We start from the raw sequence: 27,924 nt of genomic DNA, 5'->3' as shown, positions 1-27,924 counted from the left end.
TAAAGCAGCGAGATATCGTCGTGCGCGCCGAGAGAAGACAGGGGTGTGATATACGCTACAGAAGAGAGGAGTAAAGAGAGTGTTAAGCCATATGCCGCCAGCCGGGCTATCGGCGAGAGGCTTGTCTACCTTGATGGACCACGGACAACCAGATGCTCGTCATCGGAGCGAGCGTTTCCTACCCTACTCAGAGAATGGCTCCTCATATCCGCATAGTCCCAACACGGCCAACTCATCGCCACGGTATCAGTACAACAGCAGAACCAATAGTCATACCACTAGGTAAAAAGGATAGAATCTGCCGTCTGCAGATATTGTATCTTTGGTAACGTCTTGTGCATTCGTGACGTTTTCTTCTTGCAGTTACGGGTCCATATATGGACGTACATCTAGCAACAATATGTCTGATAGCAGCATTTCTGACACGCATAGCGGTGGAACTGCTAGAACTGTCTCTCAACAAACTAGTCCATCCCACGGCACACATTCCTCTTCTCAGTCGCGGCAGGACAACAGCACCATTATTTTCACAGCCCTCTTTGATTATGTCGCTCAGGGTGAAGACGAACTATCTCTGCAGAGAGGAGAAACTGTTGAGGTAACTTATAATCGAATTCGATTAGATGCATTCAGTGTGCACATTAAAGCCGTCATATACAAATTGATGTAAAAATGTGTGTTTAATGTAAATATAAAATTAAACATTAATTCGTTGATATGTTTTATTGTGCTATCAAGTAAAATCTGTATTTTATAATTCAAAATTTTACATTTACACAAATTAAATCAGTACACAATGGCTTTAATATGCACAAGTGCCAGTGTTCTTTTTTTCTTCTTAAATATGTTTAATGCTTCAAATATGTTTTGAACGGTACTATAAAAAAAAAAACATATTTAAAACATATTAAAAACATCAACTAAGTTTTAAACTGTTTAAAACACGTTTAAAACATATTTTTTACCAACCTTGACAAGTGCATCAAACTGAATTCGCTATTATTTTTATATATCACATAATTGTTATAACATAATACACTATCTTCATAAGAGAATACGATATTATTATTGTTATTATTGTTATTATTATTTCCTGCAACAGGTTTTATCGAAAGACGCCAAAATCTCGGGTGACGAGGGATGGTGGACTGGAAAAATTCGTGGAAAAGTGGGAATTTTTCCAGCGAATTTTGTTGCAGAGGCAGAAAGCATCGACCGAGTTTCGTCGGTGATCGATAAAGTCCAACCGATCGAGATCGACTTCGAGGAGTTGCAATTGGAAGAAGTTATAGGTGTTGGAGGATTTGGAAAAGTATACAGGTATATGTGCAAACTAATTTATAAAATACAATATTATTATTTTTTAAAAATGTTTTATAAAAAGGATGCCGATATATTGATTTTAAAGCACTCTAAAAATAGTTTCAAGACATATAAATTCCATCGAAAATCTTCTTTAATAAATTTGTTTATCATTTCTAGGGGCTTTTGGAAAAAACGCGAAGTTGCTGTGAAGGCTGCGCGTCAAGATGCAGGCGAGGAACCTAGTGCAACATTAGAAAACGTACGACAAGAAGCAAAACTATTCTGGTTGTTAAAACACGAAAATATTGTGCAATTGGAAGGAGTATGTTTAAAGATGCCCAATATGTGTCTTATAATGGAGTATGCGCGTGGGGGCAGTCTTAACAGAGTTCTCAGCGGCAGGAAAATAAGGCCTGATGTGTTAGTCGATTGGGCGATACAGATTGCGAGGGGGATGGATTATCTTCACAACAAAGCTCCAATAAGTCTTATTCACAGGGATCTAAAAAGTTCTAACGGTAAGATACTTTGATATTAATGATGATAATATTATTATCTAGTATAGACTATATTTAGTAATAAAACATCGTATTTTTATTGTAAATAACTTTTTTTTATCGACAGTGTTACTAAGTGAACCGATTGAAAATGATGACTTCCAATACAAAACTCTAAAGATCACGGACTTCGGTTTGGCGAGGGAAGTTTACAAAACGACTCGTATGTCTGCGGCAGGCACGTATGCCTGGATGGCGCCGGAAGTTATTAAAAAGAGTACTTTCAGCAAAGCCAGTGATGTATGGAGGTCAGTTCTAAAATTATCAGATTTATTATTAAAAATTGCAATTGGCATTTAACTATAGGTGCATTCCGTTGCGCTTGTAAGCATCATCATTTGCCCTTTGTATTTAATATTTGATAAACAACAAGAATGAAATGATGCTTGCAGCGTGTTAGCGTGAAAACGGAACGCATCCTACATTACTCTTGTAGTTTTTTAAACTTAATTACTCGCATGGGATGTTTCTAACATCTTCTGACTCCTATATTATATCTCAATTATTATTGTTCTCTTTGATAATTTACAATTAAATAAAGATTGGTAATATTCTATACATCCTTTAGATAAAGACAAATGTAAACAAATTTTAATTGTGAAACAATTTGTACTAAATATAATGTGCATAAATAATATTTATACGTTTAGTGATTTTGTATAAAATCAGAATGTCTTAGACATCCCATGCAAATAATGAAATTAAAGAAAATCATTTTTTTCTGATTCTTTTTTAAGTGTGCTTGCTTTCCATTAAAGTATTTGAAATATTTATTGATTATAGCTATGGCGTGTTACTGTGGGAACTTTTGACTGGGGAAACACCGTATAAGGGTATCGATGCTCTGGCTGTAGCATATGGTGTCGCCGTCAATAAGCTGACTCTACCTATTCCATCTACCTGTCCTCAACCGTGGAGTCTTCTTATGGAAGGTAAAAAATTTGTAATATTTAAATAAGCTGTTCTTTCTGAAATATCATATACGCGTCTTGGAGGAATATAATACTAAATTTTGATCATTATAATGATCACAGCATGCTGGGCATCGGATAGTCATGCTCGACCGGGATTCACGGATATTTTGATCGCTTTGGACGAAGTGCGCAGTGCATTCGCGGCAACGCCACACGAATCTTTTCACACGATGCAGGAAGATTGGAGGCAGGAGATTGAACAAGTTCTGCATGGATTGCGCATGAAGGAAAAGGTATATGTATATGTATTTAATAGGACACGCTAATTATTTATACATTCGTATATTAAATCATGATATTTCCATATATTAACGGTTATAATTGTGTAAATTATTATCTTTAAATTATATATGTATGTGTGATATAAATATGCACAATGAATAATATTTCCAATCGTTATTTTAAATGCTTTGCAAAGGCATGCCGTTCTTTAGAAGAGGTAAGACAAAAGAGTTGATTTAAGATATTATTGTTATAGAAAAAATTATACATTTATTTTTTCTATTTTCTATTAAATAAAAATACATTACTCTAGTTATGATGAAAAGCATAAAATACAATTATATTATTTTGAATAAATTAAGGTCTGACGTATTTCTTTTGCTTACAAGGAGCTGCGCTGTAGAGAAGAGGAACTGACGAAAGCACAGGTGCAACAGAGACAGCACGAGGAAAATTTGAGACAGCGAGAACAGGAATTAGCTGCGCGCGAGATAGCTATCTTAGAGAGGGAGCTCACCGTGATGATCATTCAACAGCAAAACACGCCTACGCCAAACAAGAGACGCGGCAAATTTAAGAAGTCGCGATTAAAATTAAATAAGAAGGAACCTGGGAGCAACATTAGTGCTCCTTCGGGTAAGAATATCTACTTTATTATGTTGCAATCTATATCGTGCAATCAACGGATTTCTTACAAATTTAATCGATAAATTATTATATTTTCTGCTTGGAAAATACATAAGAATAGAATATTGTAAACTAATTTTGGGAACGTATTGTTTAGATTTTCGACACACGATCACCGTTCAGGACACGGCCTTAGATCGAGGTAAAGTGAGGAATCCGTCGAGACCGAATAGTCCACCTGGATCACCTAGCATTCCGAGGCTTAGAGCGATCGCATGTGAGTAGTCTTTTACTTTGAAATACCGCTTCTAGTAGTACCGTGATTATGACAATGTATTATGCAATATGAGTGACTTTACGAGCGAGTCAAACGTATTGGAATTGTAATCGAATAATTTGAGTGTAACACTGTTTGTTCGTGGTAGACACTTTGTATTTTTATTCGTGTCGATATATATTTTTTTCGGCATGGTGTGCACAATTATTGTTTTTATATATGAATACTCTTCCATTTTATTTTCTATTCTTTGCAAAAAGACCACGATTACTTTGAGCTAATGTATTACCATAGTATATACTTATAAATTGCTGAAATTAGCGTGCACAGTTATATCGTTTGACAGTCGCTTTACGAAGAGTATATCCGTAAAGAAGCTTTACCTCCGCGCCGAACAAGCGAAGGAGATGAGAAGAGTAGTTAGTAGTATCGTAGTGAGTAGCACTTTGTTTCTTTTTCTTTCCCCGTTTAGTACCGGCGGACGGAGTTAAGGGTAAGACATGGGGACCGTCGACGCTACATCAACGTGAGCGCGGGGCTATTATCACTCAGCCGCCGAACCCCGCCTCTCCTGGCGGCAAACGCTGGTCCCGTTCCGCGCCAGATCTCGAAAAGACACCTCTGCGTACAGCCCTGTTGGCGAGCGCGCACCGCTCCCCGCTTCTGCAGGAAATAGGTAACCCTACCACCAAAAAATTGTACTCCTCGGCGAATAACCTGATAGACAATCAGCCAGGATGTAGTAGCTATAATGATATGCCGCAAAACTCGCTCGACATCGTGCTGGGCGCGTACTGCGCGCCTTGCAACATAGGCGAGGACTTTGTCATTCTGGACAACGACATATACGAGTCTGTAGTTGTGCATAACAAAAATCCCCCGAATAATCTTAAAACCCACTTCTCGGAGGAGCCCTCGATAATCAACGACGATTATCCAAAAACAGTGGGTCACCGCGCGGCCGCTACAGTTCCGAAAGCTACGTCGCCCAAGTGCCAAAAGCTGCCCGAGTGGGAGCCCTCGTACTCCACGAATTTCGTGCAGAACGTGGCGTCCACTCTGGTGGGTACCGCGAAGCGGGTCAAGAGTAAGAAGCGTGACAGGAGTAAATCGAAGGAATCGAAGCGCAGGGACAGTTCGGAATCGCGGCTGGCGTCCCTAGCTGATTTCTTCCGGTCGCCATCCGGCTCGCGTAAGAGCTCCCTAAATTCACCGCGTAGCGGCGAGAGAAAGAATTCGGTAACTATCAAAATTAACGACTACGACGGTCTGGAGTCGAGTCCCGAGAATTCTATCGGCGGCAAAACCCAGCAGTCTCAGCACAAGTCGCGCCTTTCCAAGAGTCCGCTGCGGGTGTTGAACAAGATGAAGACGTGGGGCAGCCGGGACGCGCTCGACGACAAAACCGCTACGGTTAAAGTGGAGTACAGCGTCCTGGAAAACATCATATCTATACCGCAACTAAGCCATCGCGATTCGAGCGAGCAGATATTGACCAACGTCGGTGTCTCGGTGCCTAGATATCTCGCGGCGAACTCACGCGAGGGGATAGACTTCGAGAGCCTCGAGTCGGAATTGTGCAATTTCGATTCGGAGCATTCGAATGACAGCTCGAGGTCGAAGAGCTCGTTGGGACCGTATCACGAGACGACGGGCTCCAGGCATAAAAGATCACCGATCGCATTCGAATTGGACGCGTCGCCTGCGAAACCGGTCGCCGCCGCCGCGTACCGTTTAGACCACGGCATCGAGATGAATTCCTTTTTACATCACAAGTCCAGAAGTAACGAATACTTACGCAGCTGCGACGGCGACAGCGTCGCGCAAACGTCGCCTGGTGGCCTCCAAGAGGGAAACGATCGTCAGAGCCCGCGTGCCAATTACAGTCCAAAGAGAAGTCTGCCCGCGTCTCCCCCGGATCATGCCAGTCTCTGTCACTCGACCTCCGAAGATGCCGACGTCGTGTCTAAGAATTTCGCTGGCGAACAATTCTCGAGAAAGGGTGACAAGTAATCGCGCGCGGCTTCGACGAAACGGATGTACTCCCGTTACTTTTTCCATACAGGGCGTTCCGTGGCGTGCCCGCGCTGCTTCTCTTAATTCCAAAATTCGGATCCACTTCCCTTTTTGGGAAACGTGTGCATAGTATCCGTTTAGTAATTAATTACAAAGGAAGCGCAGCCGAATTACGAATGCCCTGTATTTGACGAGAACGCAAGTAGAGCCTGCAGCTCGAAACGCATTTCGGATGGCATGCCTCCTATCCGCCGCACTTTTCTCCTTACATGGTATTTTGAATGACTTCGTACTGATCGTGTGTTTCTATTCTATCGCAGGCCTCTCTGAGGAAAGCATCTACCACACCCGTAAGTTTTCTCTTCACGCAACGGTTGTTAATGTCGTATTTCACTGATGTCTCCTCCACCCCATTTCCTTCTACTTAGACTTTTACTCCGAACTTGATTCTTTCCTTTTTTTTTTTTTTTTTTTTTTTTTTTTTTTTTTTTTTTTTTTTTTTTTTTTTTTTTTTTTTTTTTTTTTTTACTGAACGACGGTTTGTATTGCGTATTGTAAAGCTAAGGCAAGGATCTCAAGTAGACAATGTCTTTTTACTTTCATAACTGAACGAAACTTTTGCTATGAAGCCTTATCACGTAGTTATTAGCTAGTGCTTAGTGGTTGATCACATAGTGATAATGCATGTGTACACCGATCGATAGTGTCTTTTTTTTCATTGTCTCTATCAATTTCATTTGTGGACGACACAATTAGATTTTGTTCTGGATGAACTGTACGAACTTCCCGTGGACGTTTGATCGAGCGATACTTTTGTTGCCCCGCTGTATCTCGCGTCCATTACATAGTGTATTCCCAGATCATTTTATCGGGATAGGACTTGGTCTCCTGTGCAGCGTGAACTTATTCAGACTTGCGAGGTGGTTTGGATTAGATTCGGTAAGGGACCAGATTTAGAAATTTAAGTTAATCCCCCTCTCCCCTGCTCTACAACGAGAAACGCGAAGAAGCTGGTGCATTCGAGAGCCCAAAGTTGCCCCAAGAGACGGAATTGAAGGTATATTTAAGCGATGAAACCAAATCCTTAAAACGTTTATACAGAGGGCACGGACTCGTTTCTTTTCTTTTTTTTTTTATCCCCCCCTCCCTCCCCACGCGCTATATAATTTACGAATTATTTATCCTAATTTAAGCCGATGTGATACTCGTAGTTCGAGTAAGCTAAAATCTAATAAGAATATTAAAAAGAATATATATTATATATGTATATGTATACACACAGTCTTTCTGGTGTTGGTTCTTTTCTGATATTTATCTGGAAGACATAACATTTCTAACAAGCAGATCTAACAGCCCACTACTACGCGAAAGAGAGTCACACGCTTCGTCTATTACCGCAAAGTTCAACTTTAACGGTACTTTTACATTGGAGCGTTGTCAAGGTTGTATATCTGCATAGTCATAATTTTATCAAACGAAACAAAAAATCAAAATTACATCACACATATATTGTATAGATATATGAAAAAAGAGAGAGAAAGAGAGAGCGTGTGAAAGAGAAAAGAGAGAGAAAGAGAGAGTGAGAGAAAAAGACGAAAAGAGAAATATATATTTGTTAGCCCTTCTTATTTCGTTGTCTTATGTGCATTTAGATCGATTGCAAATTTATTAATTGTTAAATACAACTTCCAGCGAATTGTTCGTTTTTTCTGTACTATTTGTTATGCCAAACTTCCAACGTTTCCGAAAGCAAAGATTTTTTGCACACATCACATTCGACACACGGAACCACACACGCACACACTTGTATTTATAAAATAGAAATTTTTTTCAATAAAACCTTTTCAGTTGGACACGTTGAATTTTGTTTTTTCGTTTTGCTGAATTTTTACGCTCGGTCTGTGCCACTTGCTTTGCTACATTTTGATGATAACAGATTATCGGCATAATATATTTCTTACATCGCCCTTTTATCGGTATTTCTGTAGAAATTAATAAACGATTACATTTACTTGTTCATAATCAAATTAACGGATATTTATCACCTCTTACTGATGTCACATGTGATGTAACCGGGATTGTACGGTGTGCCGAGAGACAGCCGAGCGTAAAAAAGAAAAAAAAACAATCCTTGCATGCTTCCAGTAGGATCCTAACTGTTAACTCCGATTGGGTATGGTTCCTTTCTCTTCCTCCAGGTCCTAGATTCGCTAAAGAGTAAATATTACTCGCGTCTTAATTCCGTACCGTGCTAAGTTTGACAGCTGCGAGAAATAGGGACCTGCAAACGTTAACCGTCTAGTTAAATGCTTTCGCTACGATTATATAATCCGGCTTTATGTGACTTTGTTCTTAGTCGTTTCGTTTTAAGTCGATGAGTGAAATGAGAAAAAAAACCTTTGTAAGTAAAAGTGTATGAGACAGTATCTCTACAGTGATTTACCGTTTGATTAATTATATATTCTAAGTAGAGTTTGGAATGTTTCGTATTTTAGATGTGGAGCACAACACCTTTCGAATTTATCTTTAAGCAACTTTGCACGTAGTATGTATTGCACGAAGTCTATATATTACGACAAGGATTAGTAAATCAGTAGAAACATTTATATTGTACGTTGAACTTTGCTACTATTTATGAAAATTGGCTAAGTCCAATATCAGCAGTTTATAAAGATACTTAAGAACATTTCATATAATTTGAAAATTAATTTAAAGCTTAAAAAAAATAATGCGCATATATTTAATTATAAATACTTGGCTTAGCCGATTTTTAATACATGCCTTATATGTTGTACAATTTGGATGTATACCTTATAACGTGGTTTGTTCATAGCAAGTAGAAACCGCTAATGCGTGAAGATAATACTTAATTTATATTTTTACTTTTATAATTAGCTTTTATGCATGAATAATAATAATAATAATAAATAATTAATAAGAAAACTAAGCATATATAAATTGCAAGTTGTCGCATTACTAAAAATTAAATTGAAGTTCTGAGTGTAAAATGTATCAAAATATTAAGTTATAATTAAAGATTTAGTTAATTGCGCGGACAAGGTAAGCAGTTCCCGACCGCATTTACAAATTTCAGCACGGGGAAGACAAAAAGAAGTATATATTATACTTATAAATAAAACCGTTAATTTATCAGTTATCTTTATAGATTCGCTTTAACGATCCTATTACTCTCGCGAGCGGATTGTGCGAGTGCTACACCTGTCGTCGTTCAAAAAACAACCTGAATATCTTTTATAGATTATACAGCATTACCACCTGATCTGTCGACCGACTGGATAACGTCGGAATACCCTCTGAAGCCGGGGCTGACCGGGCCCTACATCATGCCGATGCCTGTTCCCATGCCCACCCTCTACAACGGCGAAACGAAAAAACCAAAGCTAAGCATAGTCGAGCTGGTACTGTACAACATCGCGGCGATGCTCGCCGGCGTGGCCACCGGCTACGACGTGAGAATGTCGAATATTTCCCCGATACATCCGCGGCTGTATCCACGGCTGGGTGAATGCGACGAGGATCCGCCGAGGTGGTGGTTTCAAGCGGACACCGGATCGAATCGCAACTCCTATCTCGGTGCCGATTACGAGTTCAGCTCAAGCAGCGGCTACCCGCACAACACTTATCACGGACGGGCACACCATTACAGGTAATCTGACAAAAAGAAAATATTTTGTTTGAGAAAATAATTCAAGATGTGTACCAGGACTCGGTTCATGTAAGATTAATCTTGGTTTAACTTACGATTTATTTTTCTAAGGACCGATCATTCCACCTTTTGATAAATTTTACCTGTTAAGTAAATCTGGCAATCCGCGCATGTGATTGGATAATCTTGTTACTTACCCAACAGATAAAATTTAACAAAAGGTAGAACAACTGAGCCTAATTCTTAGAATTAGAAAGATAAATAATAAGTCACCGAGATTAAAGTTAATCTTACATTTGTAGAACAGGGCTCAGGTGTAGTCTCTACAAAAAGCGACTGGAAATTTGTACTTTCCATAAAAATGAATATTATATACATATGAAATAGTTCAATGAGGTCAATATTTATATTTAAAAACAATGCCTACTTTTTATTGAAATAATTTTATCCAGACTTTATATCACTACTAACTTTTTTAATTTCAAATACAATATCAAAAAATCTATATTATTTCATTTTGTTAAATACGTATAATATATACATTCTTAAGTAAAATGTAGTTGGTTTAATTTAGACATGAATGATAATTACTCTACTCAACATAGATTGATATGACTATCATCGCAGGCCGTTCCTGAGTAACATGGGTGGGATAGCGCCTGGCCTTCCATCCACGGCGATGCCGGACAAGCCACTGCGTTTCACGGACTCCCCGCAGCACTACACGAGCAGTACAACGGGCTCCAACGCCCCGACGCCCAGCCCGAGAAGGAAAAGCAGCAGCAGCACCAGCAACGAGGATGCATACGACGCGGCCCGTGTCGACCGTATGGAGAGAGTGCCGACGATATACATGGGCAACGTCGCTCCATTCCCCGATTACGGACCGCCGATGTACACCGTCGTACCACCGGAGTACTATCGGCCCCCCGAACCGTATTTCATACCTACAGAGTATCAGTAAGTATCAGTAAAATATTATACATGGTTTTTCCTAAGTCTCCATAGAGAAGAAAAGAATGATGAAAATTTTAAATGACATTAGAGGTCAAGTGGAGGCTTATTTAAAAGGTCTTTCGATGGCAATAAAAACATTGAGGATTTTAAATCGCTATGAACGACTCCATCCAAACGACGACAAAGATGGAAATTTCGTGCACTTGGCATTACTCAAGATTATCTCTCGCGTTTTTATGTACCTGGGAGTGATAGTTAAACACCCATGCCAAACAATTTTTTTGAAGTATCATGTTTCACAGTTTTTTGATATCTTCGTTTTTACAAAATTATTGCAGAGTTCCCACACTTTTGGGATATCAACATAATCTCGAAATCGATGAAAGGAATAGAACCTTAGGCGTATGAATAAACTTTGTTCAATTATAGTTTCTTCTAGATTGTGGATACGATTTTGGAAACCGACTTGGGGAAATCGAAATCATATGGCATAAATATTGGATGGTTTTAGATTAACAAGGGATTTTTCGTTATTTTCAGCGACCGGATGCTCGAGTGCCCCGAATTTCCGCACGCGTACGACAATCCGAGCAGCATGAACAGCCCGGCCAGACCGGTGTCCAGACTTCTGCCCTACACGCATCATCGCACCTCTTCGAATGTCTCAAACGCCAGCACGTCAAGCCAGAGCAATGTCAACCCAACGTTCCGGCTGGAGGACGAGGACGATTACAACGTATTACCGATGCTGTATTACCAGCGACCCTCGAACGTTATTTCCAACTTGGCGACGACGTACAGCGCGAGCGTACTCAATCACGAATACGGCTCGCCGCTGTTGACTCGTCAGAACTCTCACGACTCCAACTCAAATTCCGGTGAGCGACCAAGTAATCTGGAGGTAGTCACGCGACTACGCTCAAGCCTGAAACGATCAAGTTATAATCCGTACAACTCGCCAAGCAAAAGCGTGAGCAAAAACAACTCCGGTTCGGGTACACCGACGAATCCGACGCCACCGGATTCGCTCACTTCTGAGGATTCAAGCTACGTCTCCGCCAAGGACAGCCAGATCAGCCGAGTGCGCTTCTCGCCGGTTACATTCGATCGCGATGGCGTGTCGGGACGCGACGTCCACAGAGAAACGCTACTGGACATCCCGGTTCACGGTCAGAGCCAGGACATCACAGTGCCGTTGCAAGCCAATCGGCGCCTCAATCGAAGCAGAAAGCCGAGCATCTCGGAGCTTGAGAGGGAGTTTTTGTCATAGCATTGGCTTATTTAAGCACAATCCCCCCTTATATAGAACCAGCCGAAGTGGGCTCGTCGATATTTTATCTATTTATCGATATTTCTAGCGAACGATAGTCCTAGGACTGATCTCTTTACGCCTCCGATTATACAATCGCGATTACGGAATCTTATGATCGCTGATTGAAAGAAGAATTTGTAAAACGAATTGCACGTTATCGAAGCACTGCCTCCCGTGGACGATTCTCAATAGTAGCAGTACACTAACAAGTCTGGGAATCAACATTCCATGCAACGCATATACAATCCTGCGAAATTCATGTAACGTAGCGTAATACGTGATTGGGCGAATCTTTTTAATTTGATAGCATAATGATATTTGATATACGTGTCGCGTGTAGAAATATGTACATACATATACCACGAGCAAAGATTACGACGTGGTATATATTCAAATTGCATATTATTTCGAGAAAAAATATTTTTCTGTAAAATACAAAGTGTATTTTACAGTTTCAATCGTTAACGACAGAGTTTTCGAATAAATACAATCCATTTTTTCTTTAGCAATCAACATCAATTCGCATATATAACGATTAACTTAATATAGTAATGGACATATATTATGTATACTAATATTCTTCTATTAATATGATAATTTTTTTGTGTATAGAATGAGGTAATAACTATTGTATTTAATTAATTTAAAGATCGTAAGTTTTCAATTTAAAAAATAACTTATCAAAAAAAAAAATAACATTTCTACCAGATTAACTTCAGTGGATTTGTAAATTAACTTTAATCTCGATTCAACTTGCTCTTCATCTTTTTCTGATTCTTAAAACTAGAGAAAAAGATGAAGAATTAATTGAGTTGAGATCAACGCTCCTAAGTCACCACCAGTTATGTTGACGTCATGATTCAATATGGCTGTGGCGACTACTCAGGAGTCTTAAAATTAAACTACATTAGTAAAACCGGGAAAATAAAGAATAAGAACTTACTTAAAATTTAACTTACTCTTTATCTGTTTTTAATTCTTAGAACTAAATAACTAAAATTCTTAAGTACATAAAAATTTTGACTTACTCTTTATCTTCTTCAAATTCTTAGAGCTAAATAAAAAGTAAGTTAATGCCCAATTTCTTCACCTCTAGATAGACTTTATCCATGAGATATCTCCCGGGTAAGGTTACCCGCAACTTATCTGGAAGTGAAGAAATTGGGCATAAACCAAGGCAATTAATTAATTGGGCATTAAACTTAATCTACATTGATAAAAAATGTTGAAATGGAAATTAGAAAACAAAAGTTATCGCCATAAGATGATCTTTTATACAGCTTTTGTTAAAACAAATCTTGTTTTTATTCTTCTAAGACGCTAAAGGTGATAATTGCCTCAGTCTATATAATGAATAATAAACACGTCATCACTCGAAGCTATGCAATTTGACGTTCTCTGTGGTTTATTAAGACATTCCAAACGTTATCGCGTTTATATAATCAGCATCTGAACGATACGCGTGTATTTGAAGGGCGAAGAGGAAAGCGATAGTCGAGCTCGCGATAGAGGGAATTTATCGGAATGCATGTAATATGCAATTCCATGGCGTTATAAGATTAAAGAAAAAGGAGTGGTTTTTTTTCTTCGACAACTATCGCATTAGCGACGTCATATATTCGCTTTCAATATTGAGATTTCGATATTCAGTATTTCAGCGAAACGAAAGTGTTATCTCTCGCATTTAGTATGAAAGTTACGTTATTGTGTTCCTCGTAACTTTGGTGATATTCGGCTCGACGCAATATATAAAACATTCCAGAGAGATTTGTTGGAACGTAAACTGTTCTACGCAATACGGGATTGACATTTCGTCAGATCGGTGTAAGCTTAGAAGATATTTGCGCTTTTCGATATTTGAAAGTCCCAAAGTTATTTCTCCCAGAGTTTGTGATAGACACGACGAAATGAATGTCATTTCCGTATTGTTTAAACTGTTAGGATGAGAATAGGTTTTTTTTTGCTTGTACTTTTATCAGATGACGTATTGTGCGTTTAAATAGCGCAATGGTGATTTATCTTAATTTTTTTTCCTACTAGAAAGTACTGACGACAGTCTCGTGAGAAATTGTATAAATTTTTGTGCGTTTCGTGCAACTTTGTACAAGCAATTCTTATTAATTATAAATATGCAACGGCAGCTCGAGTATTGTATATTAATAGGAACGTACGTGTTGTTTTAGACGGATAATCAATTCGGTTCAAGTTGACGAACAATCACTATTTATAATCTAATTTTATGTACTTTACAAGATACGGACAGCTACGAAGTATTAGTTGTAGTATTATGTACTTAGCCGAACTTTTTTCGCGATTACGTATTAATCTACAGTATTTCCGACATAATCTCTCTCCTTCTTATCGCAATCAGTGTAACTAGTCATTGTAATTGTATTTTGAAGTTGTACCATTGTCATTTTAATAGCGATACGATTCCATTTTCCTTCATTTCATGGTGAGCTAAAATTAACGAATTAGACAAAACTCTTCATCGCGTCTCATTGTTCAGTGCACTCGCCTTTTCAACACTCTTCTGTCTCCCAATCTTTCCCCGTTTTCTTTGTAACTTTAAAGTACCGTAACTTTTGTGTGCTGAAGGGAAGGAAAATGTTGCTGTGCCGCTATTAAAATAGTGCCTCTGCTCAATGATACGTTCATCGTCGTTCTGTTGCAATGCACAATTGGAGATGTACACGGTTAATACATCGACCCAGGTACTTCCACCCCTCCTCGATTACGCTAATCAAAGCGTATAATCGACAAATACGCTCACGAAAATGCGGAGGACATGTACAATTAGCATTTTCGACGTTTAAACGTGAATTATATGTATCGTAGCGACGAACCGTGATTAGATAGTCGCGCCTTGCGCAGCTGTCACGCTTCTTTTGTACCTATGAAAACAGTACGCCGTTGTATTCAGTAATCTATGAGCGTCTGTAGAAAGTATCCAAAGCGTGAGTCGCGTGCAAGTGAATACACAACATGCAGCTGCGCAAAACGCGAGGTGCATTCATTGTAGGACGGAGATTCTTCTAACGATCGCTGTACATATAGACGAAAAAAAAAAGTAAGCGCTGAATCATTATTACTGTTTAAATAGCGATTACTCATACATTCCTTATACAGCCGACGCTGGCTGTATGATATCCACGAGGCTTTTCTCCGAAAGATATTGACGACGAAAGCTGGATTTGCTTCGTGGATATCTGCACCGATAACGAATGTGTAAGCATTTCAATTCGCAACGTGGGGTACCGAATCAAAAGGAGGGCAACTTTCGCTGCCACCTTCTTTTAAATAATATAATTTAGGAGATACTAAGAAACATTCGTGTACCCCGTACTGCGTGCTCTATGTGCCCTGAATGTACATACGGATCGCTGAGTAATGAATTAAAACCAGGGTTGGCAAAGAACTAATTTTTCCAGAATAAAACATTGTTTCTTCTTAAACATGTTTTTAATATTTCAAATATACTTTAAACTTTATATACTTAATACTTTAAAGTATTATTTAAAAAAAACATGTTCAAAACATATTACAAACAACAATTAAGCACGTTTTAAATTGTTTAAAATATGTTTTTTGCCAACCCTGATTAGAACGCGACGCATGTAATCTTAATTTATTAGCATTACGAGATGATGAGGAACGCTCGAATTTAGTTTGAATCTGTGAATTAATCAAAGTTACTTACACTGTCTTTACACCGCATTCGAAGCAATCAAAAACGTCTCGTTTATACTGTATCAACCTCACGTAGCGTATTACGGAGTCACGGATTCTTTTATCTTCTTCGTCGTGAAAGCCGCTTCTCGTTTACACTGTTTTTCCTGAATGACGATCATCAGTATTGTAAATGTACGCTGTGTGTGATGTACATGAAATGTGTTAGAGGAAAGAGAATTTCTTTGGTGGTTTCATCGCGAACTCATTTACTTAAGCGGACAATTCAGAAAAATGTTAACTAGACCTTTAAACTATTTTGTATAAAAACGTATAAAATTTTAAATGGTTATTATTTTTCAGTTTGTACGTTCATCAACTATACGATTTCCAACGTTTATTAAACGTATTTTGAGCGCTGTGTTGCTTAGGTGGTTATAACGGGGAATGAAAAAATTAGCCATCAATAGAAATCCTCTGGTAAATAATTTTAAATAGGATGGAGATGCATGAAATTTTTCTTAAGCTGAAAAATATGGATCCATCAAATTGACGTTCAATGATAAAACTTGCAATATTAATTGACTTTTCTCTTTTTATATTCAATAACTTTATCGAATTACATCGATAACAATCCAGCTTTTTTATACAATTATCTCTTTCTTACAACACATTTAATGGATATATCTCTCTACGCTGTGCGAAGGTATTTCTGTGGTGCTAATATCACGTACTTAAATACGTTAAATAAGTGACACATAGAAATTCAAAATGCTTCCAAGGTAATCGAGAGAGAGAGAACGAAAGAGTGAAAGAGAGAAAATGTTTGATGAAGTTAGTGAATGCTGATATTCGAGAATAATTGTTCATATATATATATATATACGATAATAATTTTTAATTATACAAGAATATAAAATGTTCGCGGCAGCTATTATTGTGTATGGCGTATCCGTCGCCGACAGTGCTAGTCTAAGCTATATTTATTTTTTATATATATAACAAACACCTTAGCATAGAGATTAAGGAGATAAGAATCCGATTTTATACTTTATTAGAGAGCATTTACGGAATATGTTTGACTCGTTGGGCAGAACGTGTATAAGAAACGTGTGTTCACAGAATAATTCTATATATATATATATATATATTTACGAGATAAATTACGTTGTATCATATCAAACGCAACTGAGGTCTCTTTACATAATATCATTCTATAAATATATCTCACTGTAAAGAAAACTCAATAAATTTATCATGTATCGTTCATATGACATATATTAATAATATATACCAATGACAGTAATTTATAATTCTTCTTTTAGATATCTTTTTGTTATATATAACTCTAGTTTGTCAGACTTAAAATTGTATAAAAGAAATGAATTTCTTCCTTTAAACGGTTAACGTTTTTAATTAATGTTATACAATACTGAATTCTTCTTATATCCTTTTAATTCTTTTCTCTCTGCCATTTGTTACATGTACGACACACTTTGATACAGGATAAATTTATGAAATTTATGTGAGGGAAATAGCATATATACGAATGTGGATCGTAACGCGAGACTCTCTCTAACACCTGTTTTTACGTAATATACAATATGCAACTCACATTTACAATGTAGTCCTCATTAGTTTAGTTAGATCTAACGAGAGTGGACATTAAGGCACTGAAACAAAAAAAAAATACTCATCAGCCTCGTGAAACATGATGGAGAATCCCGTTGCTCTCTGAACTGCTGTTTCTTATGATGTCGCATTTAAAAAGTGTAAATATACTTTACGACGTAACAGATTGTATCGAGATTGCATGCAGCTTGCGCGATTTAGCAAATTGTACAATAACGACCACGACCAAGACGATTAATTATAAACGAATTGTCTATTCGATGTACACACATTCTGCGCTGTGGTAGCTCCTATTTGTACGCTTCTGGCGTATGTAGAAAGTTTAATGTATTTCATAAATATAAAAACGACTTATCGGCGCGGGGCTATCACAGTTTGGTACATACATATACATAAATACGCGAAGTTAAAATTTTTTTTTTCTGTCAGAATATTCTTTTTTGTAATACATGAACTGTAAAGAACGTAGGACGTAACAGCAACTCATCAGGTCACAGGCAATTTATTTAAGCATAATTCTATAGTTTATAAGTATGTTAAGCTAAGTGCAATGTGTTCCACGTGTATTTAAGTGAGAATAATGAATCGCTTCGGTGCGCGCCTTAAAGTAAATGAGAAACATCGCAAAAATCCAAAGCTTTCGACGGGAAAATTCTTCAAAATGTAATATAACTTTTACTGCGGCGATTTTTAAAGTCCGGGAATATTCACTTTCGATCCGGGAATCTAATCTTTTTCTTTTACCGATTTCCTAGGCGACGAGCGTAGATTGCCAAGCAGGAGATCCTTACAAGATCGATTTTTATCTACGAGCAGGGAGATAATAAACGAATAAATATTGATTTCACGGATCCCCGAGAACTCGATTGTTTAAAAGCGGAAAATATATCGTAATAACATATTCTGTCTTCGATTTTTTTAATGTGTTGTCTTTATTCCTAACTACGAAGAGAGAGATTCAGAAGAAGTGTTTGTATGATGTCTGACCTGCACTAAAAGTTCATGTATTTTTCCAAGTATTGTACATTACACTATAAATATTAATTATATAAAAATTATAAATAATAACTGGAGTATACATAAAAATGATAATAAGAATAATAATAAAATAGGTTTATTATTTTATTATTTTAGCATATTGTATTATTATTACGATAACATTTTATGAACTATAAATAATACGTTATACTTACTCTTATTTTTACTTTTATTCTCATCATAATTTTATTATTATTAATAAATAACTTCAAATAACAGCATCAATAAGTTTTAGCTCTTTGAGCGATCATTTAATGTCTTCCACGTTCCTACGAAATATAATTCTTAAAAAAAATTTAGATTGGTTTAACAGTACAACTGAGCTTATAAAATTTTCATTTTTTTTTTTTAGATGATCATAATCATTGGGAAAGTAAAAAAATACGATTTTCTGATGTCAAAACAACGAAAAGTGTTTAAAACGTCAGAATAATATTTTGTAACCTGTTATTCTTATCACAAAAACTAATGTCACGAATTGTTTGATGTAGACACGAAGTTGAATAGTAAATTTCTTGTTTTCATTACATTTGCAACAAATGACTTGACAGTAAACTGGCTAACGTTAAGAAGTGAAACATGGTTACTTACGATTGCAATTGCAAGGATATTATAATCACGGAAGGAATATTTGGAGAAATTTATGCCGGTGCTTTATTATTTCATGAGACAGCCCGACTTCTATCGGTGATAGAGATGTAAAAGCCGTTTTAATTATAGAATCTGCGGAGGATAAAATACGCCGCTATAACAGTAAAGACTATTACGAGGATGCTGAAAATAAAGGACTCCGGTTGATGCCAGTAAAATCGTACACAATGATTAATAAGAATCGCTTAGAGATCACCGTCATTTCCTGGGGTGCGACAATCGTTTCTTTAAAGTACCCTGATAAGTTTGGATATGTTGCGGATGTTGTGCTTGGTTTCGATGATTTGAAGAGTACGAACTCTTGACGTAATTACATATTTGTCCATCATGTTTATTTAAAATCTTGTCGCTCTCAATTAACTTTATAAATAATTAATGGAAACGATTCGTATTTTTTTCAGGCTATACAAATCCCAAGATTAATCCGTTTATAGGATGCATCCTGGGCAGATGCGCGAATCGCATAAGAGACAGCAGTATTGTCATTAAAGGCAAAACTTATGAGCTAACGAAAAACGATCTCGGCAAGCATCATCTGCATGGAGGTGTAAGTCTGTTATATTATCAGTTCATTCAAGAATTAATAAATTCATATTAAATATCTTATACCAGACATTTTCGTTTATTTCAGACAAAAGGCTTTGGTCGGCAGTTGTGGGAATCGCATATTGATGGATGCTCAGTCGTCATGACTTATCTAAGTAAAGATGGTGAAGAGGGATATCCCGGTGCGGTATTGAGTACAGTGAGATTCAGATTGATGCCTGACAATATGCTGGAAATAGGTATCCGGGCAACAACGACAAACTCCACTATAGTGAACATCTCGCACGGTTCTTTGTTCAATCTCGCTGGACATGTAATTAACTATACATCCTGTGCAATGTTAGTACAGCTGAAGGTGGAATCATCTTAAAAATGCAAAGAACAATGATTTAATAAATACTATTTTCTTTTTTTTATTTCTATACAAAAAAAAGGCATGGTTCTAGTTTCAGTGAGAAATTGTGTGGCAAGTTTACTTAATTAGATGTACTTATAGGACGCTGGTAAAAAGGAATTGATGAAGCACAAGATCTCGTTGAACTGCGACCGCTGGACCTTCGCAGATTATACGGATCCAATACCAACCGGCAGCATCCGGGGGGTCGGAGGAACCATCATGGATTTGCGTGTACCGAAATTTCTGGAAAGCTGTATCGAGAAGGCATCAAATTGAAGTTTATGCAAATTATAGTAGATGAACCATTATCTAATAATTGTGTAAAAAGATATTGTGAATTTGCGTAAGCTGCAGGTTCCTCCGGGAGAAGGGTACGATCATAACTTCTGCGTCACACCGAATTGGCACGGGGGTAACGCGTACGTCGCTCAAGCGGTCCATCCGAAAAGTGGTCGGTAAGGCTCACAATTATTCATAGCACAGGTTCATTGTAGTAATATTCTGGAATTATAAATATACATATGCAGCGTTCTGGAGATTTATTCGAATCAGCCTGGCGTACAGTTCTACACAGGTGGTCGTCTATGTAGTACTTCTGAGGTACTGTAAATGCGATGATAATCGAGATACATAATAATCCACTTTGAACAAAATACAAAAAATATATCGTTATCGTAGACTGGAAGTAATCCTGCTGGTGCATATGATAGCCCGAATCATGAAGAGGAATACGAGGAAGAAAAAGCGACTGATGAGACGGAACAAGATGTGGTACCTAAAGGCGAATCGCAGGAATTTATTTCAGGAAAGCAAGGTGCTCGCTACGTGAAGCACTGTGCTTTCAGTATTCAACCGCAAAACTATCCAAATGCTATTAATTATGTAAGTAGTAAAGCGACTAAGATATTGCAGGATTATGTTTTTTATTACATTCATTACAAGTTAATTTTCTTTCAGTCGCATTTTCCCTGTTCTATTCTACGACCCGGAGAAGTTTATTGTCATGATTTAATTTACAAATTTGGCATCCAATTGGCCAATTACATGTGACGCGTTTTTAAATTAGAAAAACATCGAACTTGCATTGATATAAAAAATAATTCGGTCATATTATAATTATGAAGTGTCAACTAAAAACACAAATATATCATTAAGTAAAACATTATTATGAATTTATCACATAGTCGATTTAATATTAGAAAAATTATTACAGATATTATTAACGACAATTTATAGTTTTGTAATACTTCTCTAATTAATCTATCGATTTATTATCACAGATTAAATTTTTTAATTCTTTTTGCTGCGAAAAATTTTGCAATGTTACCAACTACAGAACCAAATGAATTATTAATCGTCACGGAGCGTTGAATCCATTGAGGCAGTACTTTGACTTTGTGACAATAACGTTTGTCTAACAGTACAACCGTCGAATAATCATTGATGTGTCGAACAGATCGGCCAATACATTGATTCACTGCTTTCATGCAAGAATTTTCGTAAAAACTATTTCCGGCATCCAATTTCTACAAAAACAGAAATTGGAAAATTAAAAAATGGAAGATATTACAATTTATAAAATTAAACTATCTAAGCTCTAAGCTCTACAATAAAGAAATCTGAGTATACGTACATTCTCGTTTAAGTACTTCATTTTTTCTTGTAATTCTGGTGATTTAATGTTAGGATATGGCAAGCCAACAACTATGACACATCGGCCCAAATCGTCAGAGAAATTTAAACCTTCGCTTAATTTACCACCTACAAAATATCATGTAAATTAAAAAACGCGATTCAATATTTCTGAAAAAATAGTATAAATAAAAATAAAAATAGGATTCTTATAATACTGATATAATTTTAATTTACTTACCCACTACGCTGAACAACAACGCTCCGTTACATGGGGATTGTGGATTCTTGATGGAATGTGCATATTGATCTAATATTGTATTGACCTAACAGATAATGTTGATTAATTTGAATTAAATAAATAATATTAGCTATTTTTATTAATAAACGTATAAATAAATAAATTTAATATAATTAAATTAAATAAGTAATATTATTTTTTAGTAAACTTGTAATAAAAATACCTGTGATGCTAATTTAGGTTCACGATAGATACATTTCTTTGTAGAAATTTTGGATATAACGCCAGATTTATCTAAATGCTTAAATACTGTGTCCTCATAGTTGTAAGATGGAAAGAATACTACTATTCCAGCTGGTACAACGTTACATAAATTTAATAATGCTCTACCTAATTCATCCAGCTAAAAGAAACATCAATATTTGTTGACATCCCTTTTTTTTAAATACATACATCTCTTTGAACAATACAATAATCAAAGAGATAAAAATAATTCTATTACCAATCTTGTATCTTGTCGATTATGATAATTAAATTCGAATTCGATTCCAGTCGGACCACGCGTTACAACGTTGGATATGATATTTTCCTTGGGAATTACATGGTCACACGAAAATGTCATAATTCTGTCTGGTGTAGCACCTGCCATTAAAAATAGTTGATCTACGAATTCGGACATTGGTTCCATTGTGCCACCAGCTAGTACCACAGACCTGGCATCTTTCACTACATTTGTAACAAAAAATTCAAAATATTAAAAAAAAAAGATAAAAATAAGAAAACGTATATTAAGTTTCAAACAATTACTTGCTTACCGATGTCATGAAAATGTGCTGCTGGATTCAACAATAGAAATTTTATAATCCCTTGTCCAACAGTAGTGCTAGGTAGAACACATATTCTGCCATCCGCGCAGCTGTTCTTTAAGCACTCCAAGAAACTTAAAATTACCATCAAAGGATTCCTCGTCTGTTCTTCATTGTTGCTAGATGTGTCTGCAACGCTAACAGTTTCTTGAGAAGATACGTCATTGTTTTTAATCGAATTTAAAAATTCCGTTATGCCAGATTTCTTTGTCTTCTGTTCATTAATTTGAATATTATTGCCGTATTGTTCAACAAATCCTTGTAATTTATGAATTAGTTTTGAAGTTTTGATGAATTCTAATAATTTGAAGATGTTTACTGTATCAATCTCTGTAAACACTTCGAAATCTTCTATTTTGTATAATTTGGGTGCTATTGTTTTATCGATCGCGTCATTGGGATGAGATTTTGTTGTTGCTCTAAAGAGAGTTAGAAGCTTCTTCAAGCAAAAACTCAATTGGCCTAGATACATCACGCTTTTAGCAGAGAACAAAGATTCAAATCTACAATCATATTACAGTCAGAAATTTATCTAATAATTTAATAACAATCGAAAGAAGTGCAGCAATACCTTTTCTGATATTGCGACAGCTGACTGTAACAGTGAAGCAAATTTCTCCCAGTAATTACAGAACTGTGCATTCTTTCGATGGCGTCCAGTAAATTATGGGCTTCATCTATTATTAATATATTCCCTTTTAAGTCTATCCCTAAACTGGTTCTGGTGTTCTTATGAAAAATAGAATTATATGGTACTAATACTAATTGTCCATTTTGCAGAGACTTTCTTGAACCATAATATGGACAAGTGTTATTTTCCTGTCCTTTCTGCGTTATCTCCTCAATATCTTGAATACTTGTTAGAACCTCAGCCATTAAAAGTTTCTGATCACCTGGTATAAATGGGCAACTGCTTGCAGTTTTTGATCTCTTTAGATCTTTTTCTTTCTTAACGGTAGTCTTTTTTCTTTGCAGCTGAAGGCAGGTTTCATTAATCAGATTGATATGCTTCAATCTCTTGACATTTTTGTTGATGCAGTAATTTTGTCTAGAATGAAATAAAATGTTAATAAATTTTAGAGAGCTCTAGATAATATATTGAAATATTAAAAATAAATAAGAGATACCTCGACGAGAGTGGTACTACAGAAATCTCTTGAGAATAGGGAGATCTTTTCAATTCATGGACAAACTGTGTCAACTGTGAATGTGTTCTGGAGCAGAAGAAGATTTTGGTATTCTTAAATAAAGGTTCATCCGTGTCTTCTTCCTCAGAACTTTCCGAGTTAGACAATCCATCTTCCAAGATAAGATCCTTCTCGATATCACAGACATTAGGGTTCACTTCCTCTGTCTTATCTGACTCTGGAATTCTTTTGGTGAGCTGCTGCCTCATTTTTCCAGTTGTTTTCGATCTCTTCGATTCAACAATTATCTTTTTAAGCTTCTCCCTTTGGCCTTCATACTCGAGAAGTGCGTTTAGCTTGGCTTGCAACGGCTGTTTCTCAGCATTAAGCTCTATTTGCTCCGTCTGCACAGTAAACCAATTATCACATAGCTTCTCACAGCTCTTTAATTTATTGTCTATTTCAGCGATCGTTGAAGTTAACTCTTCCTTCCTCCATCTCTCGTGATCAACCAACCACTTAAGCGCACCACAAATGAGAGACAAGGACTTTCCAGTTCCTGTGGGGCTTTCAAAGAGACCCAGCTTACCACCTTCCAAGCAAGCATAAAGCTCTCTCATAAATCGTTTCTGGATTTCGTATGCTGGGAAGGGAAATGGAAATTCCTGCGGGGGTTCCATTCCTGTGTTTCCCTTAAAATTTTTTGGGATATGAAGTCTCTGCTCTCTCTTTAAATGCTTTTATCATTTCTCCTGAAAAGAAAGAATAACGTTTTTATACACACATCTCACACAGAAATGATCTTCAATGAATTGTAGAATTGCGTACTTACAGAATTGTGTATTATATACAATAATACGCAAACATAAAGCATTGTACGTATATAATGATAATAAACCTGCGTCAACCTGTCATTCTCTGTAAATTCTGTATTTTGTTTTTTGCATTCCTTTTGCTACCAGCAACGTGTTGCTGAGTTTCCCGCCTTTTTTTTTGAGAGTTTTGTGATGAATTTAGGAATGAATGGCTGCGTTCAGCAGACTCAGCAGTTTTGCAACCGTTTTGTGATTCTTCGCTGTGATAGGACTATTCCTTTAAATCTAAAAGTATGATCCAATCAGCGCGACGAATCATAAAACTGCTGAGTCTGCTGAACGTAGCCAATGTTAAAAGAGAAGAGGGAAGGTCCTCTGCCGGAATAATCGCGCACTACGGAATTTTCCAATGAGTTTTGGAACGCAATGTTGATAAACAGTAGCCCTCTACTGGAATAATTGTGAATTCCAGGTTTTTTGTTTTTTCTTTTTCATTATCGCAGAAAGATGTCACTCCTATAGTCACTTGTTTTGTTATCTAACCTCAAATAATCTTATTTAGACACGAAAAAGTATAACGGAAATATTATCAAGATAATTATTTCGTACTTCAGAAGAACGTTATTGTTATAAAATTAATATATATCAATAGGTATATATATGTACGTACAACAATCATTCAAGTTGAATATTTTGAACTTTTAACTTTTCTTCTCTCGCGAATTCTAAATATTAACCTCTAAAAATAATTTGCAACCATTGTTTTTGCCTATATTTATAGTTGACCAAGGCTTCGTCAAGGTATTCGCATATAATAAATTTGACAGACTCTAGTCGTGAACTTGACGTGGACACAAAAAAGCAGAAATGAAAGAGCTGTTATCGAATCAAGCTGTGGGATACAGTAGCTCATTTGTCAATAACAATAATAATCGAGATGCAGGAACCAGTAGTATTACAAGCGATAATAATTCGAGGAGATACGCTATGCTCAGCACTGAATGGGTCTCTGCTATCGGCGAGGAACTGGGCATGCATCCCTTGCCAGATCCTCTGTTAAAAAGATTAGCTGAAGATGCTTCCTATCGTTTAAGAGAAGTCTTACATGTAAATGCAATACACTTCCTATTTTTAATCTAATTCTATTCCTATTTAATATATATATATAATTCCTATTCAATCCTTTGCAATTTAAATTTTCCTCAATGACCAAAGATCGAGAATTTTATCCTTAAAGTATTATATTGAGAGAGAGAGAGAGAGAGAGAGAGAGAGAGAGAGTGTGTGTGTGTGTATGTGTTCAGATAGACATAGAATTTTAAAGGATTAATAGTTTAACATTTATAATGTTGATCATCCCTATAAAATATTCATTTTCAGAAATGTGTTACGAGACTGAGACATAGTAAGAGAAAACGTCTAACATCTATGGATGTAAATACAGTAATCACCAGCTTATGCGATGCTGATCCAGTTTTTGGTGCACCAGAATCCTTACCAGAGTATCATACAGAAGCAAAGGTGTATGTGCCTAGCGAATCTATTGTTAATCTCGTTAACCAAATGAACGATCCGTTGTGCCTGACGCAAACTAATGTGCCATTTCTGCAAGGCAAGTTCTTTTTTAAAATTTATGTTTATGATGAGTCTCTTAATTTATATTTGATAAAACATAATTTTAATTTTAAATTACTGCTAGTTTCTCAATTTTTTAATTTGTGTTAAAATTTTTTTTTTTTTTTTAGAATCTGAGATATGTGATTTGAAACTCACAGAAGCACGTCATAATTATGCCAAACGTGCATTGAAAACTTTGTTTAATGGTTCACAAAAAACCTTTCAGGTATACAAAAACATGTACATATAAATTACTTTTTAATATTATTATCATGAAATAAATGCAACATTATTTTTTATATTTCCAGGTTTTACTTAATGATTGTGCCACCAACGTTAATTTAGGCGACGAGGGAGTCATTGATAAATTGATGTCCATTGCTAGATCTATGGTAATCTCAAATAATGCACAATATACACGTGTTTCTACACGGACGTGTCAACTCATAATTGCCATTGCCAGTAACAGCGAAGCTGTTTATCCTTATCACTTAATTTCGGTAATTAATTGCAAAATAATAGTACATCTTTTGTAAATTTGTACTCAAAACGTTTGAATCTTAAATCTTTGTGCTTATTTAAAGGTGGATAAATTAACAGAATTATTATTGGAATTACTATTGGGTCAAAGTTTCATACATCCAAATTTGGAGGTGTTTTTCAAAGAATGCGTGCTGAAATTGATGCTTCGCTGGCCGTCAATTGCCGACAAGTAATATGAAATTTTTAAACAAATCTTGTATTTATTTTGTAAAATAATTTCATAAGAAACTAACTTCTTCGAATATTTGTGGACAGGTATATACCAACATTGGAGAATGTTCTTTTAAAGTGTGAGATGGAAAACTTTGAGTTTTATAAAAAAAGGATAATGGCGGTGGAATTGTTAGCGAGCATTCAGCCTCTTATATTTTTCCAACATGACACCGCGCACACACTTTCCATACAAAATATTTTATATTATTACGCTTCGTTTGGTTCAGTTATTTGGGAACGAATAGCTGTTAGTATCAACGTTATATTCTAATCCTTGGTATGTGGTTCTTTAATTAATTTTCTTGTAATTATTATAGCTAGCTGTTTGTGCCCTTATGAAATCGCAAGGTTCTTTAAACCTCACTCCTTTGATTGAGCATTATGGAGACTCGTTATTACCTTACATACCTACTAATCGTGATAATGCAAGAGAAAGGAGAGATAAGAAAATTGGCACACTGCCTATCATCGTTAAAAGCAAGATAAGGTATGTGGAAGTCAGATCGTTGCTTAACACCAGAATGTTATGGGATCGACAAACGGCGTTTCCAGATTCCACCCTGAGAGGGCCGAGACGAGAAATAAGGTGTGTATCATAAAATTAATGAAGCTAATAGTTACATGAATGCGTAACATTTTTATTATATAATTTAAACGTGATTACAGATTTGCGTTCGCTGGTGGCCGTCCGGTGCCACAAAATAACTTAAGACGTGTCAGTTTAAGAGCTAATTATCAAATTCTAAGAAGCGACCTTCAAGCCACTCTTGCTTTAGTCGCATCGCGCAGATTACTTGTAATTAAAGATAAAAAGAAAGGTCCCTACAACTTTTATAACTTAGAAAATGTTTGTCTGTAATTGTTCTATAATCTATGAAGATATGTATAAGCTTCATTCGAACATTTTAGTATTACATGTACAACGAGTATTGTCATATATAATTATTCGTTTTGTATTAAATTAGTTATAGCTGTATATAGACCGTTTTTATTAATTAAAATTTAAAGAGATTCTCGTTATTT

At 36.3% G+C, this 27,924-nt stretch overlaps 4 protein-coding genes across 5 annotated transcripts; 3 read left to right on the top strand and 1 right to left on the bottom strand.

Moving 5' to 3' along the window:
• Nucleotides 1-75: 75 nt before the first annotated feature.
• On the top strand, nt 76-12,274 carry LOC108770965 (mitogen-activated protein kinase kinase kinase 11). Of its 2 annotated transcripts, XM_018522776.1 has the most exons (14): nt 76-282; nt 364-598; nt 1,103-1,320; nt 1,483-1,823; nt 1,930-2,110; nt 2,646-2,794; nt 2,897-3,069; nt 3,448-3,694; nt 3,843-3,962; nt 4,435-4,638; nt 6,299-6,328; nt 9,237-9,645; nt 10,273-10,605; nt 11,143-12,274. In XM_018522776.1, the coding sequence occupies exons 1-14, from the start codon at nt 92-94 to the stop codon at nt 11,870-11,872; spliced, it is 3,561 nt and encodes a 1,186-aa protein (XP_018378278.1). In that variant the 5' UTR covers nt 76-91; the 3' UTR covers nt 11,873-12,274. The 2 variants fall into 2 exon arrangements, with proteins under 2 accessions (XP_018378278.1, XP_018378279.1); XM_018522777.1 differs by lacking the exon at nt 6,299-6,328.
• A 6,391-nt stretch (nt 12,275-18,665) lies between these two features.
• Nucleotides 18,666-20,919, top strand: LOC108771044 (aldose 1-epimerase). The gene is made up of 9 exons (XM_018522922.1): nt 18,666-18,902; nt 18,974-19,195; nt 19,306-19,451; nt 19,536-19,763; nt 19,947-20,111; nt 20,202-20,302; nt 20,375-20,447; nt 20,526-20,729; nt 20,805-20,919. Exons 1-9 carry the CDS (start codon nt 18,833-18,835, stop codon nt 20,895-20,897), a joined length of 1,302 nt encoding a protein of 433 aa, XP_018378424.1. The 5' UTR covers nt 18,666-18,832; the 3' UTR covers nt 20,898-20,919.
• Nucleotides 20,874-24,644, bottom strand: LOC108771043 (probable ATP-dependent DNA helicase DDX11). The gene is made up of 10 exons (XM_018522921.1): nt 24,546-24,644; nt 23,714-24,465; nt 23,158-23,634; nt 22,536-23,089; nt 22,223-22,446; nt 21,944-22,123; nt 21,721-21,805; nt 21,481-21,608; nt 21,128-21,373; nt 20,874-20,934 (listed from the first exon to the last, which is right to left on the bottom strand). Exons 2-10 carry the CDS (start codon nt 24,391-24,393, stop codon nt 20,905-20,907), a joined length of 2,604 nt encoding a protein of 867 aa, XP_018378423.1. The 5' UTR covers nt 24,394-24,465; nt 24,546-24,644; the 3' UTR covers nt 20,874-20,904.
• A 433-nt stretch (nt 24,645-25,077) lies between these two features.
• Nucleotides 25,078-27,861, top strand: LOC108770930 (TAF6-like RNA polymerase II p300/CBP-associated factor-associated factor 65 kDa subunit 6L). The gene is made up of 9 exons (XM_018522695.1): nt 25,078-25,190; nt 25,310-25,635; nt 25,909-26,140; nt 26,274-26,371; nt 26,454-26,645; nt 26,730-26,857; nt 26,944-27,148; nt 27,219-27,487; nt 27,568-27,861. Exons 2-9 carry the CDS (start codon nt 25,396-25,398, stop codon nt 27,758-27,760), a joined length of 1,557 nt encoding a protein of 518 aa, XP_018378197.1. The 5' UTR covers nt 25,078-25,190; nt 25,310-25,395; the 3' UTR covers nt 27,761-27,861.
• The last annotated feature ends 63 nt before the right edge of the window (nt 27,862-27,924 follow it).

This window comes from Trachymyrmex cornetzi, unplaced genomic scaffold (genome assembly GCF_001594075.2).
Source record: "Trachymyrmex cornetzi isolate Tcor2-1 unplaced genomic scaffold, Tcor1.1 scaffold138, whole genome shotgun sequence".
Classification (NCBI taxonomy): domain Eukaryota; kingdom Metazoa; phylum Arthropoda; class Insecta; order Hymenoptera; family Formicidae; genus Trachymyrmex; species Trachymyrmex cornetzi.
Note: the sequence above shows the minus strand (reverse complement) of the source record. Positions and strands in the feature narration are given on the sequence as shown.

Bases quoted from the DNA above. Each gene is read 5' to 3' on its own strand.
- LOC108770930 (XM_018522695.1), top strand. From the start codon at position 25,396: ATGAAAGAGCTGTTATCGAATCAAGCTGTGGGATACAGTAGCTCATTT. The intron at 25,636-25,908 runs GTAAATGCAATA...ATTCATTTTCAG, and splicing joins GTTTAAGAGAAGTCTTACAT to AAATGTGTTACGAGACTGAG. The intron at 27,149-27,218 runs GTTAGTATCAAC...TAATTATTATAG, and splicing joins TTATTTGGGAACGAATAGCT to CTAGCTGTTTGTGCCCTTAT.
- LOC108771044 (XM_018522922.1), top strand. From the start codon at position 18,833: ATGGTTACTTACGATTGCAATTGCAAGGATATTATAATCACGGAAGGA. The intron at 20,303-20,374 runs GTAAGGCTCACA...ATACATATGCAG, and splicing joins GTCCATCCGAAAAGTGGTCG to CGTTCTGGAGATTTATTCGA. The intron at 20,448-20,525 runs GTACTGTAAATG...TCGTTATCGTAG, and splicing joins GTCTATGTAGTACTTCTGAG to ACTGGAAGTAATCCTGCTGG.
- LOC108770965 (XM_018522776.1), top strand. From the start codon at position 92: ATGCCGCCAGCCGGGCTATCGGCGAGAGGCTTGTCTACCTTGATGGAC. The intron at 3,963-4,434 runs GTGAGTAGTCTT...TTCCCCGTTTAG, and splicing joins GAGGCTTAGAGCGATCGCAT to TACCGGCGGACGGAGTTAAG. The intron at 9,646-10,272 runs GTAATCTGACAA...CTATCATCGCAG, and splicing joins GGACGGGCACACCATTACAG to GCCGTTCCTGAGTAACATGG.
- LOC108771043 (XM_018522921.1), bottom strand. From the start codon at position 24,393: ATGGAACCCCCGCAGGAATTTCCATTTCCCTTCCCAGCATACGAAATC. The intron at 22,447-22,535 runs GTAAGCAAGTAA...TTACAAATGTAG, and splicing joins AGCACATTTTCATGACATCG to TGAAAGATGCCAGGTCTGTG. The intron at 21,374-21,480 runs GTACGTATACTC...CTGTTTTTGTAG, and splicing joins TGAAGTACTTAAACGAGAAT to AAATTGGATGCCGGAAATAG.